The 15969-nt window shown below is 45.2% G+C and overlaps 1 protein-coding gene across 1 annotated transcript in view; it reads left to right on the forward strand.

Moving 5' to 3' along the window:
• The window catches only part of LOC110520688 (SET domain containing 2, histone lysine methyltransferase), a 38676-nt gene extending 25556 nt beyond the window's left edge, over positions 1-13120 (forward strand). Inside the window, exons 19-23 of the mRNA XM_090220570.1 lie at positions 414-562; positions 841-958; positions 8058-8132; positions 9383-9484; positions 10456-13120. Of these exons, the coding sequence (XP_090076696.1) occupies positions 414-562; positions 841-958; positions 8058-8132; positions 9383-9484; positions 10456-10617 (606 nt within the window). The 3' untranslated portion in view covers positions 10618-13120. The remainder of the gene's footprint in view (positions 1-413; positions 563-840; positions 959-8057; positions 8133-9382; positions 9485-10455) is intronic.
• Positions 13121-15969: the final 2849 nt, after the last annotated feature.

Below are 15969 nucleotides of genomic sequence, written 5' to 3' on the forward strand. Positions count from 1 at the left end.
TCCAGCCAGACCCAGAGGCTTGAACACGGATGATATATATGCATTAATCGTTGTCCGTAGTTGTCTGTTAAAACTTCACACAAAGTCAATGACTTTCAGACTAGTTGCACATTCACAAAGGTTGACATGTTGCGCATCCTCTCGGTTGTCCATCATCCGTCAGCGGATGACTCCGTTGAAAAAAACAAGACAAAAACATTGTCTCACTACCTCATACACCAAATCTGTCTGGCCGTACCCTTCCCCAAGCTACCACAAGGGGGAGGCAGTGTATCACCGTGATGGTCGTCTTGATTCTTGTCCGGCAGTTTCATACTATGTTTTTTATCATGATGAAGGCCTCATAAACAGTTGTTTTCTATCCACTAGAGGAGACTTCCTGTCTTTTCACATGCCTCTCTTCCTCTGTGCAGGAGATGCCCAACACTCTGTTAGTCCCCAACAGTATGATAGACCTGCCCCCTCCCTCTCCTCCCAAACCCAAAACCATTGTCCTGCCCCCCAGCTGGAAGGTAGCACGGGACGGAGAGGGAAAGATCTACTATTATCACGTCATCACCAGGTAGGCTGCCCGGGTCTCTGTCCCGGGTCTCTGTCCCGGGTCTCTGTCCCGGGTCTCTGTCCCGGGTCTCTGTCCCGGGTCTCTGTCCCGGGTCTCTGTCCCGGGTCTCTGTCCCGGGTCTCTGTCCCGGGTCTCTGCCCATCTGCTTTTGTGACTGTGTGTGTATCTGTCAGCTTGTCGGTCTGACTGCACATGTCTGACTAGCTCTGTGTGTCTGGCTGCGTTTGTCTGCCTGGAATTGTGTGTCTTACTGTGTATCTAACCCCTCCCTCCTACAGGCAGACTCAGTGGGATCCTCCCAGCAGCTGGGACGGGGTCAGTGAAGACTCTCACAGCTTAGACCACGAGGCTGAGATGGACCTGGGGACGCCCACCTACGACGAGAACCCCTCCAAGGTGATCTTTGACCCTGAAAACACACAAGCCAAGGCCTTTCAAATGCATCCTTCCTTCCTTGATATAATCACTAGCTAGGTTTCCAATTGGTGACAGATATCAAATTGGTGACAGATTCCATCCAATTGGTGACGAATATTCAACAGTCTGCATAAAAGCCATTGTGTATTTTCCCCCCAGAGACGTTTCCATCAAATTGACTTGTTGCAGATGAAAGGCTGTGTGTGATGACAGTGCACTTGGGGCTGCAGGGTAGCCTAGTGGTTAGAGCGTTGGATTAGTAACCGGAAGGTTGCAAGTTCAAACCCCCGAGCTGACAAGGTACAAATCTGTGGTTCTGCCCCTGAACAGGCAGTTAACCCACTGTTCCTAGGCTGTCATTGAAAATAAGAATTTGTTCTTAACTGACTTGCCTGGTTAAAATAAAAAAAATACTTTTTGCGGTTTAAATTCAAGTTAAATGGGATTCCGTCTCATTTTCAACTCTATTGATGCTCTTCTCTGGATGTTTATTGGAAAGGAGCATCAAGTGAATCGTTTATCTCATCTGCAGCCTAATAAACTGCAGGCGTTCCTGACCAATCGTAGTGGGAGGATCACACAACATGTCATCGCATGACTCCAAGTTTACTTCCATATAATGGTTATTATATCAGTATTTGAGCATAAAAGCATTTCTGATGACATTTCTCGCGTTATTCATTTTATAGACACAAAAAGATCTCACCTTGTCGAGAATATTTTGTTTTGTCGACACATTTACAGTGTTTCCATCAGGCCTGTCATGACAACAACAAAATATCCGACAAGTACTTTACTCGTATAAGAAGGTTGGATGGAAACGTGGGCACTGATCTGTATGTTAGTTGATAGATGAAAACATGGCTTCCTTCCATCTCATTACTTTCACCAATCTGACTGGTAGGTCAGTGATTTCCTCAAGGAAGGACGGAAGGTTGGGTGGGTGGGTGGGTGGTTATTAAGGTATTTGAATAGGACCCAAATCTGATGTCTCACGGTTGAATCAGTCACACAGGACTCTAGTCAAATGTAGTGCACTGTCCAGGGACTAAAGTGTAATTTGTCCACGGGACTATGGTCATACATGGTCAGCAGAGTTCCATACAGTCTTTAGGTCCGAGCCCCTAGTGGTGTGAGTCTAGGAGTAGAAACCCTGCTATAATATCCATTACATTGCCTTGTGGTTTTTGGACACGAGAGGTTTTTCTAATAGATGATGGTGTGGAAAACAGATCTACTCTAACTCATTGGTGCGAAAGCAAAAATATTTGAGCTTGGTTTGCTTCCTGGAATGTTTGTGCTTGCGTGTAAAACATGATGATAGTGTTCCTCCCATCGGTTAATTGAAGATGTTGGAAAAGGGATTATTTTCAGCTGTGGTTCCTCTCCTGGGAGAGAAAATCACCCCCCCGAAGGGCCTCTAGTCTGGAGTGTCATGCAGAGGCTACATCCTAAAATGGCACCCTATTCCCTACATAGTGCACCACTACCCTATGCGTCCTGGTCTAAAGTAGTGCACTACATAGGGGTGAGGGTTCCATTTGGGATGTAGACAGACACTATAGCGCTGGCTGCAGATGCAGTTGATTTGATGCAGTGAATCACATCTTTTTAAAAGCTTCATCAACATCTGAAGGTAAGGGTGAACTAGGTTTAGGAGCTGTTAAATCAACCCACACATCTTCATCAACATCTGAAGGTAAGGGTGAACTAGGTTTAGGAGCTGTTAAATCAACCCACACATCTTCATCAACATCTGAAGGTAAGGGTGAACTAGGTTTAGGAGCTGTTAAATCAACCCACACATCTTCATCAACATCTGAAGGTAAGGGTGAACTAGGTTTAGGAGCTGTTAAATCAACCCACACATCTTCATCAACATCTGAAGGTAAGGGTGAACTAGGTTTAGGAGCTGTTAAATCAACCCACACATCTTCATCAACATCTGAAAGTAAGGGTGAACTAGGTTTAGGAGCTGTTAAATCAACCCACACATCTTCATCAACATCTGAAAGTAAGGGTGAACTAGGTTTAGGAGCTGTTAAATCAACCCACACATCTTCATCAACATCTGAAAGTAAGGGTGAACTAGGTTTAGGAGCTGTTAAATCAACCCACACATCTTCATCAACATCTGAAAGTAAGGGTGAACTAGGTTTAGGAGCTGTTAAATCAACCCACACATCTTCATCAACATCTGAAAGTAAGGGTGAACTAGGTTTAGGAGCTGTTAAATCAACCCACACATCTTCATCAACATCTGAAAGTAAGGGTGAACTAGGTTTAGGAGCTGTTAAATCAACCCACACATCTTCATCAACATCTGAAGGTAAGGGTGAACTAGGTTTAGGAGCTGTTAAATCAACCCACACATCTTCATCAACATCTGAAGGTAAGGGTGAACTAGGTTTAGGAGCTGTTAAATCAACCCACACATCTTCATCAACATCTGAAGGTAAGGGTGAACTAGGTTTAGGAGCTGTTAAATCAACCCACACATCTTCATCGACATCTGAAGGTAAGGGTGAACTAGGTTTAGGAGCTGTTAAATCAACCCACACATCTTCATCAACATCTGAAGGTAAGGGTGAACTAGGTTTAGGAGCTGTTAAATCAACCCACACATCTTCATCAACATCTGAAGGTAAGGGTGAACTAGGTTTAGGAGCTGTTAAATCAACCCACACATCTTCATCAACATCTGAAGGTAAGGGTAAACTAGGTTTAGGAGCTGTTAAATCAACCCACACATCTTCATCAACATCTGAAGGTAAGGGTGAACTAGGTTTAGGAGCTGTTAAATCAACCCACACATCTTCATCAACATCTGAAGGTAAGGGTGAACTAGGTTTAGGAGCTGTTAAATCAACCCACACATCTTCATCAACATCTGAAGGTAAGGGTGAACTAGGTTTAGGAGCTGTTAAATCAACCCACACATCTTCATCAACATCTGAAGGTAAGGGTGAACTAGGTTTAGGAGGTACAAGATCCAACCCACACATCTTCATCAACATCTGAAGGTAAGGGTGAACTAGGTTTAGGAGGTACAAGATCCAACCCACATATCATTCCTGCTCCGCTCTGCATGCATTATTTTGTGTTTTACGTTGTACACCGAGGATATCTTTTCAGATTTCTGCATGTGGAGTCTCAATTTGGTATTCGTCCCATTTTGTGAATTCTTGGTTGTTGAGCGGACCCCAAACCTCACAACCATAAAGGGTAATGGTTTGATTCAAGTATTTTTTTTAGTCAGATCTTAATTGGTATGCTGAATTTAAGTTCCTTTTGATGGCAAAGAAGGCTCTTCTTGCCTTGTCTCTCAGATCATTCACAGCTTTGTGGAAGTTACCTGTGGCGCTGATGTTTAGGCCGAGGTATGTATAGTTTTTTTGTGTGCTCTAGAGCAACGGTGTCTATATGTAATTTGTATTTGTGGTCTTGGCAACTGGACCTTTTTTGGAACACCATTATTTTTGTCTTACTGAGATTTTCTGTCGGGGCCCAGGTCTGACAGAATCTGTGCAGAAGATCTAAGTGCTGCTATAGGCCCTCCTTGGTTGGGGACAGAAGCACCAGATCATCAGCAAACAGTAGACGTTTGACTTCAGATTCTAGTAGGGTGAGGATGGGAGCTACAGACTTTTCTAGTGTCCTCGCCAATTCGTTGATGTATATGTTGAAGCGGGTGGGGCTTAAGCTGCATCCCTGTCTTAGCCCATGGCCCTGTGGAAAGAAATGTGTGTGTGTGTTGCCAATTTTATCACACTTGTTGTTTTGTGTACATGGATTTTATAATGTTGTATGTTTTCCCCCCCAACACCACTTTCCATCAGTTTGTATTGCAGACCCTCATGCCAAATTGAGTGGAAGGCTTTTTTGAAATCAACAAAGCATGAGAAAACTGCTTTTGTTTAGGTTTGTTTGTCAAGTGGGGTGTGCAGGATGAATACGTGGTCTGTCGTACGGTAATTTGGTAAAACGCCAACATGACATTTCCTCACTACATTGTTTTCACTGAGGAAATGTACAAGTCTGCTGTTGATGATAATGCAGACGATTTTCCCAAGGTTGTTGTTGACGCATATCAATTGGAATTTGTGGTCTGTATATTTTATCATTTCATTTAGGATACTGTCAACACCACAGGCCTTTTTGGGTTGGAGGGTTTGTATTTTGTCCTGTAGTTCATTCAATGTAATTAGAGAATCCAGTGGGTTCTGGTAGTCTTTTAATAGTTTATTCTAAGATTTGTATTTGATCATGTATATGTTTTTGCTGTTCTTTGTTATAGAGCCAAAAGGATTGGAGAAGTGGTTTATCCACACATCTCTGTTTTTGGATAGATAGCTCTTCGTGTTGTTTCTTTAGCATTTTCACATGAAGTGGTTAGATTCTATGGATTCTTCAATTACATTGAGCTGATTTCAGACGTGTTGTTTCTTCTTTTTCCGTAGTGTATTTCTGTATTGTTTTAGTGATTCACCATAGTGAAGGTGTAGGCTCAGGTTTTCTGGGTCTGGTTTTGGTTGGATAGGTTTCTCAATTTCTTTCTTTAGGTTTTTTTTGCTTCATCAAACCATTTGTCATTGTTGCTACTTTTCTTAGGTTGTCTTGACAGTTTTGATTTGATAGGGAAGCTGAGATATACGGTTTGTTTTCTACTCACTATTACATTTTGTCCAGGCAGTTGTCTAACAGGGATTGAATTTGCCTAATTGTTTTTTTGGTTAGGTTTCCACACTACTTTCCTTCCATCTATAGCATTTCTTAATATTATTCAGTTGCTTTGGCTTTGATGCTTCATGATTGAGTATTGCTCTTTTCAAGTAGACTGTGATGTTGCTGCGATCTGATAGGGGTGTCAGTGGGCTGACTGAACGCTCTGAGAGAATGTGGGTTGAGGTCAGTGATAAAGTAGTCTACGGTACTACTGCCAAGAGATGAGCTGTAGGTGTACCTACCATAGGAGTCCCCTCGACGCCTACCATGGACTATGTGTATATACCCCGCGTGTGACAGAGCTGCAGGAGTTGACCCATTTTGTTGGTTAGATTGTCGTAGTTGTGCCTAGGGGGTTATATGGATGGGTAAGGGAATGCTGTCACTTCCAGGTAGGTGTTTGTTGCCACAAATTAGTACATGTCCCTGGGCCTGGAAATGATTGATTTCCCCCTCCAGGATGGAGAAGCTGTCTGCATTAAAGTATGGGTATTCTAGTAGGGGGGTATAGGTAGCACACAGTAGGATGTTTTTCTCTGTTTAGTTCATTTCCTTTTGAATTTCTAGCCCAATATAAAATGTTCCTGTTTTGATTCATTTAAGAGAGTGAGTTAGGTCTGCTCTATACCAAATAAGCAAAGTCCCTGAGACCCTTCCCTGTTTTACACCTGGTAGTTTGGTGGATGGCATTACCAGCTCTCTGTAACCTAGAGGGTAACCACTGAAGTCCATCTCTATACCGTGTTTCTTGTAGGATGACAATGTCTGTATTTCTTTAGTGAAGTCTGGGTTTCTGCTCTTTAGGCCAAAGGCAGATGACCTCAGGCCTTGGATATTCCAGGATGAGATAGTGAAGGCTTTGTGTTCCATAAAGTGTCCAATGTTGTTAATCGCATCAACTGTCTACTGGCTGTCTCGGGGGGGGGGGGGGGGGGGCATCAACTGTCTACTGGCTGTCTCTGGGGGGGGGGGGGGGCATCAACTGTCTACTGGCTGTCTCTGTGGGGGGGGGCATCAACTGGCTGTCTCTGGGGGGGGGGGGCATCAACTGTCTACTGGCTGTCTCTGGGGGGGGGGGGCATCAACTGTCTACTGGCTGTCTCTGGGGGGGGGGGCGGCATCAACTGTCTACTGGCTGTCTCTGGGGGGGGGGGGCATCAACTGTCTACTGGCTGTCTCTGGGGGGGGGGGGCATCAACTGTCTACTGGCTGTCTCTGGGGGGGGGGGCATCAACTGTCTACTGGCTGTCTCTGGGGGGGGGGGGGCATCAACTGTCTACTGGCTGTCTCTGGGGGGGGGGCATCAACTGTCTACTGGCTGTCTCTGGGGGGGGGGCATCAACTGTCTACTGGCTGTCTCTGGGGGGGCATCAACTGTCTACTGGCTGTCTCTGGGGGGGCATCAACTGTCTACTGGCTGTCTCTGGGGGGGGGCATCAACTGGCTGTCTCTGGGGGGGGGCATCAACTGTCTACTGGCTGTCTCTGGGGGGGGGCATCAACTGTCTACTGGCTGTCTCTGGGGGGGGGGCATCAACTGTCTACTGGCTGTCTCTGGGGGGGCATCAACTGTCTACTGGCTGTCTCTGGGGGGGCATCAACTGGCTGTCTCTGGGGGGGCATCAACTGTCTACTGGCTGTCTCTGGGGGGGGGGCATCAACTGTCTACTGGCTGTCTCTGGGGGGGGGGCATCAACTGTCTACTGGCTGTCTCTGGGGGGGGGGGGGGGGGGGGGCATCAACTGTCTACTGGCTGTCTCTGGGGGGGCATCAACGGTCTACTGCCTGTCTCTGGGGGGGCATCAACTGTCTACTGCCTGTCTCTGGGGGGGGCATCAACTGTCTACTGCTTGTCTCTGGGGCTGAGTAGGGTGGGTACTGTTAGCCGGAGAGGGAGCCCTGCCTTTATCCTGGCAGGATATCCCTGCTTTGTGTGGCTCCCTCCTTTCCTGTTGGAGGGGGCTGGTGACCAGGTGTGGCCTGCCTGCCTTCCCCACTGGCCTTGAAGTCCAGGGCCTCGGCTCAACACCTGCCATGGTTCATCCATGGTCTCCATGGTGTGGCTGATACAGCCTCACTTCCTTTGATCTGGGCCTTTTAGCTCCAAGTAATGGCTGCCGCCTGCTGCTGTCTGCCACAGCTGAGAAAATGACAGTAGCTATAACCCAGACAGACTGCTAGGCGACCGTTTAGATTAATCCATGGCCGAACCAAGCTAGTCAAACGAAACGTGACTATTCTATAGACTGAGATGTTCCCTGACATCTCTCATCTCTCCCATCGTGTGTGTGTGTGTGTGTGTGTGTGTGTGTGTGTGTGTGTGTGTGTGTGTGTGTGTGTGTGTGTTTCCACAGTTTTCTACTAAGACAGCAGAGGCAGACACATCCAGTGAGCTGGCCAAGAGGAGCAAGGAGACGTTCCGGAAAGAGGTGAGTCAACGTCCATATCTCAGTCTTCCTGTGATTCCTCCTCTCCTCACCTCCTCCTCAACTACACATGGCCAACAGTATGTGGATACCTGCTCATCGAACATCTCATTCCAAAATCATGGGCATTAATAGGGTCTCCCCCTATTGGGGTCTCCCCCTTTGCTGCTATATCAGCCTCCACTCTTCTGAGAAGGCTTTCCACTCGATGTTGGAACATTGCTGCAGGGACTTGCGTCCATTCAGCCAAGAGCATTTGTGAGATCGGGCACGGATGTGGGCGATTAGGCCTGGCTCGCAGTCTGGGTTAAAATTCATCCCAAAGGTGTTTGATGGGGTTAAGGTCAAGGCTCTGTGCAGGCGAGTCAAGTTCTTCCACACCGATCTTGACAAATAATTTCTGTATGGACCTCGCTTTGTGCACAGGGGCATTTGTCCTGCTGAAACAGGAAAGGGCCTTCCCCAAACTTGCCACAAAGTTGGAAACACAGAATTGTCTAGAATGTCATTGAATGCTATAGTGTTAAGGTTTCCCTTCACTGGAACTAGGAGATCTAGTCCAAACCATGAAAAACAGACTCAGACTATTATTTCTCCTCCACCAAACTTTACAGTTGGCACTATGCATTGGGTGGGACAGGTAGTGTTCTCCTGGCATCCGCCAAACACAGATTCTTCTGTCGGACTGCCAGATGGTGAATTGTGATTCATCACTCCAAATGACGCTTGGCATTGCACATGGTGATATCCAGCCAACTTGCCACAACTGTGGGAAGCATTAGAGTTAACATGGGCCAGCATCCCTGTGGAACACTTTCAACACCTTTAAGTTGTCTGAATAGACAAGTAAAAAAATATCAAACAATTAGGCTACTCCGATCAGAAAGGGATGGAAAGTGTCCCTGGGATGCGATGTTTTACTCTCGGTCCTACCGGTCTCTGCAGAGCTCATCAGAGTATAATTATAGTAGTTCTGCGTTGACAGGCACAAGTGGTCTTTCAATTATGTATTTGTGAAATGTTTTTTTTTTTTAGATCAAAGCCGCGTTTGCACATTTGACAAGTGGCTAAAAAAGTTACAAGTTAATGTCAAGCCCATCTTACTATGACTGAGATACGTGGTCGTCCCACCTAGCTATCTTCAGATGAATGGACTTGTAAGTGGCTCTGGATAAGAGTGTCTGTTAAATGACTGAAATGTAATGAATGTCATCTCTACACGATCGATTTGACCTCCTATTTCCTGTGTTTAGATGTCACAGTTCATTGTGACCTGCTTGAATCCGTTCCGGAAACCAGACTGCAAACTGGGACGCATTGTCAACACCGAGGATTTCAAACACCTTGCCAGAAAGGTAGGGGGGGGGGGGGGGGGGTTGTGTGTGTGGAAAGCAATCATCTGGGTATTTGTATTTTATTGTCTCAAACCATCCAAAACATGAACCTCTCCCAACAGTCAGAGTATTGAATTAAAGTCCTGGATAGCAATTAACTTGAAAGGATAAAGGTTTTCCCCTTCACATCTCACTAAAGCTCTTCCCCCAGACCAGAACTAAACGCCTGAACCTTCAGCTCCCACTGCTTCTGCTTGTATCCCAAATGGCACCCTGTTCCAAAGTAGTGCACTATGTATTGAAAATGGTGCCATTTGGGACATTCTCTCTCTCTCAATGCTCAGCCAGCATTCTTTCTTCCAAAGGGCATAAAGCTCCCCCTCAAGTAGTTTTGAGTGTTTCTCTGGGTTGACAACCACAACTCGCTGGGGACTTGTTTAAATGGAGTGCCATTTGGACACTCTACTACTCTTGAGCACATGGTCACAATAAACAAGAGAGAGGCCAAGTAAACTGGCTCACATTTTGATTTAATACCGTGCAGAACAAACCCTTAAAGCAGAACCTCTTAAAAACTAGAGCGCCAGCTAAAGTTTTGGATTGACTCGTTTTATAAAGAAAGCTGCGATTTTTGGGGACGCAGCCCTGACATTTGACTGTCTACATTTTTAGGAGGAGAACAAAGCTCATGAAATGGATCAGTCAGAATGAAAGCCTCATCTCTTCACAGTGTGACCTAACCTCCATTCTTCCTTTTGATGGAGCTAGTTTCACTTTTGTTGTTGCAGGGTTGTAAAATTCCCATAACTTTCCAGGTTTTCCAGAAATCATGTTTGGAAGATTCATGGAATCAGGACGGAATTAGCAGAAGATCCTGAATCCTCAAACCAGGATTCTAGAAAACTTGGGAATTATGGGAAAGTTACCCATTACCGATGTTGTTGTCAGGAGAAACATCTGACTTCCTTTTCTCCCCCTTTCTATTCCTCCAGCTAACTCACGGCGTGATGAACAAGGAGCTGAAGTCCTGTAAGAACCCAGAGGACCTGGAGTGCAACGAGAACGTCAAGCACAAGACCAAGGAGTACATCAAGAAATACATGCAGAAGTTCGGCAACATCTACCGGCCCAAAGAGGACACTGAGCTGGACTAACACTGCGTCTGACTGGAGGAACAGAACGGGGATCAAGACTTGAAAATATGATTAGGCTACAGTTGTTTGGGGCCCACAAATGGTGAAAGGAGACCCACTGAAACCCAGATTAAAGTCAAGTCACGCTGGGAAACTGAACTGTGGAGGTGGGATCACTCCAGACACATATTTATGTTGACTAAGACGGTGTCTTAAACTGATGCCTTGAAGGCTTGCCGCCGGGCCCACTGACTAATGGGAGGGGACTAGTGGGAGGGGGGCGAGAATCATGGCGAGGAGGGAGGTGTCTCCCAAAGGGCGGAGGATCCAGGTGAAGTGTCCACAGAGAAGTGTGCGACACCTAAGCTGCGTCTCAACTAGCACCCTATTCTCTGTGCCCTAAGTAGGGAATAGGGTGCTGTTTGGCACTCAGACCCAGAGAGGGGTGCTACATTGACCTATAGTGTCACTATCATGTTAGCTTTCTACATTTTTTTTCCAGTTTAACTTTCTTACCTAACTAACAATGTTTTCAAATCTTATCTACATATTCTCTCTAGAACTCTTCCTCCCCTGTCTGAAAAGGATTAATGAAAGAGTCAGACATACCACCATTTTAAATTGCTCTTCAATGTTTTTCCACTGTTGGGATGTTGCTGTATGAAGTCCAGCAGTGGCAATTAACTGGTCAAAATGGATCCGTGTAAAGAAAGACAAAATCGCTGTTTGTCCATATGACTGGCTTTCCCCTGGTGCGCCCGCCCGCCACACCCCCAAGCCAGCTATTGACTCGACTAGGGTATCTGGTGCCCTCCCTGCCTTCAGACCACAATCCTCCGGCGCCTCTGTTGTTATATGAATGCTTGATGGAGGCTGGGTTCTGTTCGGATGGAGGCTGGGTTCGGTCCGGATGGAGGCTGGGTTCGGTCCGGATGGAGGCTGGGTTCGGTCCGGATGGAGGCTGGGTTCGGTTCTATCGTGCTGACTGGTGTACTTATGGGAATTCCTCCATGGCTGCTTACCAAATAGCACCCTATTTCCTAAAAAGAGCACTACTTTAGACCAGGGCCTATAGGGGAATCCCAGAGTGCACTACTTTAGACGAGAGCTCTATGTAGGGAATAGTGTTCATTTGGGACGTAGTCCATGTTCCAATGCTCCCTCCCTGAGTAAAAAATGTTTTTAATACAAAAATTGAAGAATGAACTTTATTATGAAGCTTGTTCTCTTCAGTCCGCCTACTCGTCTGACTGTATCAAGTAGTGGGTCAGTCAGACAGACAGACAGACAGACAGACAGACAGACAGACAGACAGACAGCAAATAGACAGACAGACAGACAGACAGACAGACAGACAGACAGACAGACAGACAGACAGACAGCAAATAGACAGACAGACAGACAGCAAATAGACAGACAGACAGACAGACAGCAAATAGACAGACAGACAGACAGACAGCAAACAGACAGACAGACAGACAGACAGACAGACAGACAGACAGACAGTTCAAGAGGACTTGGTGGTGAATAAGGAACAGCCAGACAGACAGTTCAAGAGGACTTGGTGGTGAATAAGGAACAGCCAGACAGACAGACAGACAGACAGACAGTTCAAGAGGACTTGGTGGTGAATAAGGAACAGCCAGACAGACAGACAGACAGACAGACAGTTCAAGAGGACTTGGTGGTGAATAAGGAACAGCAGGGGACGGGGTTAATGTTTTTGTCTTTAATTAACTTGTACTATGAAGTGAACAGGATTTGGATGCTATCAGACACATGATGCTTATGTGTCAGTCAGTCTGTCCCTCGTTCTGTTTCGACCCCCCCTCCTCCACAATGGGGCGTGGTCATTTTAACTCTTTTTTTTTTACTATTATAATTCCTTTAGACGGGCATCAGAGGCGCCTGTGCTGTCGTCTTGTTGCTACACAAGCTGTTTTACTCCTTAGTCTCCGGGGTAACAAGGTTTGTGTCCTGTCGTCAGGGTTACCGGTTCATAGGCTTGGGGTCGTTAATCCTTTAGGTAACTCTCTCACCACCATTTGAATTGCATTAAAACCATGTTCAAACACACATGTATTATAGTGCTTTATATGTGAATATATTGAGAAATAGTTTGAGAATGTTTAGGTAAGCGGAGTGTTTGTGAAAGGATGGACTGTTGGTCCGTGATATAACCTGTCAATAGCCTGGTGTCAGTATACCAAACACAGGTGAATGAAAGGGGGGGGGGGTCGAAGTGAGTACCCCTGTCTGCTCCAGCAGCTCAAATCAACACCCCCTTCCTCTGTAAGCTAAAGCCAGGATTCCACCGATTCACAGCCTCTTGTTTTATTTTATTTTATTTTGGTGGTGGGGGTTGCAGCAATTTTCTGTTTTGTTTGTTTTTGAGACTTTTTTATTTTTTTTGTCTGTACAAAAAGAGTTTCACCCCAACTCTACTGTAAGTACTGTGCAAGCACATTGTCATACTGAGTGTACAAACATTTTAAAAGAAAAATAAAGTTTTTGTAAAAATGTGTATTCCATTTTCAACTTGCACACTATTGAAATATTTCTAGAGTTTACCCAGAGCCAAATGAGAAGTTCCTCCACTACATGGTTAGACACCCAGTAGTGCACTGCATTCCACCCAATCCCCGTTTCACTGTGTACTTACCCCTTCAATACAGGGTGCATATGGAGGGAGGGACAGGCTGGCCACATCCCAAATGGCAGCCTGTTCCCTATTTAGTGCACTACTTTTGACAAGATGTAGATGCCCTGTTTACTGATTTGAACAAAAATATAAATGCAACAATTTCACATATTTTACTTAGTTACAGTTCATATAATGAAAACAATTCATTAGGTCGCTAATCTATGGCTTTCACGTGACTAGGAATACAGATATGCATCTGTTACAGTGGCGGTCTGTGCCTCTGAGGGAGCACTTTTATTTTTCATGAGCGTGGCCTTATTTCTATTCCAGCAAATTGGATGACTGTCATTCATATTCCATTCACCCAGTTCAATGTAAAATCGATAGGTTTAGGCTACTACACGATAGTCAAATATTCCCTATACCCATCATGAGGTTGCTAGAACCCAGCCAATGAATGAACGTTTCCAACACAGGTCGAGATAAAAATGTAAGATGACAGTGACACATTCAATATAGCCTTGCACACTATTGCCTGCATCTATCTGATCTAGGGTGTAATCATTAGTCCAACAGTTGCAAACGAGAGTTAATATTGGGCAAATGCATGGAATTTGTATCCCTGTTTTGTTTGCTTTCGTTTAAGAAACGTTTTTCAACAGAAGAGGCGGAATGAATACACCACTGACCACGCATAAACACAGTTCAGTGTTAGAGCAGCCACGTATTCCCTCTCAACCTTTTCCCTTCGGTTATGTGGCCAGACGAAAAAACCTTTCTATACACACAACCTACATTGTTGTCCTCCTATCAGCTAAAGTAATGTCCTAGTCAACAGCTAATAGAACTAATGCGTTAGTAAACCCGCTACAATCATGTAGTAACGTTACACCGGCGGTTCAGTGGCAAAAACTGAATACAACTAAAAGTTTACCTTGACTTGGAATAGATCCAGTGTTGTGTTGGGTAGTCATAGCCAGCTAGCTAACATAGCATCCCTTTGTCATAGCCAGCTAGCTAACATAGCATCCCTCTGTCATAGCCAGCTAGCTAACATAGCATCACTCTGTCATAGCCAGCTAGCTAACATAGCAATTATCTGTCATAGCCAGCTAGCTAACTTAGCATCCCTCTGTCATAGCCAGCTAGCTAACTTAGCATCCCTCTGTCATAGCCAGCTAGCTAACATAGCAATTATCTGTCATAGCCAGCTAGCTAACATAGCATCACTCTGTCATAGCCAGCTAGCTAACTTAGCATCCCTCTGTCATAGCCAGCTAGCTAACATAGCATACCTCTGTCATAGCCAGCTAGCTAACATAGCATCCCTCTATCATAGCCAGCTAGCTAACATAGCATACCTCTGTTATAGCCAGCTAGCTAACATAGCATCCCTCTGTCATAGCCAGCTAGCTAACATAGCATCCCTCTATCATAGCCAGCTAGCTAACATAGCATACCTCTGTTATAGCCAGCTAGCTAACATAGCATACCTCTGTCATAGCCAGCTAGCTAACATAGCATCACTCTGTCATAGCCAGCTAGCTAACTTAGCATCCCTCTGTCATAGCCAGCTAGCTAACTTAGCATCCCTCTGTCATAGCCAGCTAGCTAACATAGCATCCCTCTATCATAGCCAGCTAGCTAACATAGCATACCTCTGTTATAGCCAGCTAGCTAACATAGCATCCCTCTGTCATAGCCAGCTAGCTAAAATAGCATCACTCTGTCATAGCCAGCTAGCTAACATAGCATACCTCTGTTATAGCCAGCTAGCTAACATAGCATCCCTCTGTCATAGCCAGCTAGCTAAAATAGCATCACTCTGTCATAGCCAGCTAGCTAACATAGCATCCCTCTGTTTGAGCAGGGTGTTTCAATAGGCTAAACTAGCCAGCTGCATTTGCTAGCTAAGTAAGTGAAACTGAAAATGAAAAAGAATGACACTTGCTCTCTTGCTTCTCCTTCATTTTTGAAGAAATTAATTTGTTGTCAACTGTTCAACTATTTTCTTTCTCTCTTTGAGTCAATTACTCAACACATTTTATGCACTGCAGTGCTAGCTAGCTCTAGATGAATTATCTGATCCTTTGATTGGGTGGACATGTCAGTTCATGCTGCAAGATCTCTGATAGGTTGGAGGATGTCCTCTGAAAGTTGTCATAATTACTGTGTAAGTCCATGGAAGGGGGTGGGAACCAAGAGCCTTCTAGGTTTTGTATTGAAGTCAATGTACCAAGAAGAGGACGGAAGCTAGTTGCCCTCCGGCTACACCATGGTGCTACCCCACAGACTGCTGTTGAGGCTACTGTAGACCTTCATTGCAAACAGTGTTTTAATCAATTGTTTGGTGATGTGAATATATTTAGTGTAGTTTTATCTAAAAAGGTCAACTTTTTCAATGTCTTAACATTTTTATGAAATTTACTGAGGATGGTCATCCCCTTCCTCCTCTGAGGAGCCTCCACTGATCTGTTGGTCCCAGATACCATTTTTTTTTAAAGATAGGGGCGTGGATCAGAAAACCAGTCAGTATCTGGTATGACCACCATTTGCCTCATGCAGCATGGCATATCTCCTTCGCATAGTGTATTAGGCTGTTGATTGTGGCCTGTGGAATGTTGTCCCACTCCTCTTCAATGGCTGTGCAAAGTTGCTGGATATTGGCGGGAACTGGAACATGCTGTCGTACACATCGATACAGAGCATTCCAAACATGCTCAATGGGT

This window comes from Oncorhynchus mykiss, chromosome 3, assembly GCF_057628025.1.
Source record: "Oncorhynchus mykiss isolate SJ-2025 chromosome 3, ASM5762802v1, whole genome shotgun sequence".
Classification (NCBI taxonomy): Eukaryota; Metazoa; Chordata; class Actinopteri; order Salmoniformes; family Salmonidae; genus Oncorhynchus; species Oncorhynchus mykiss.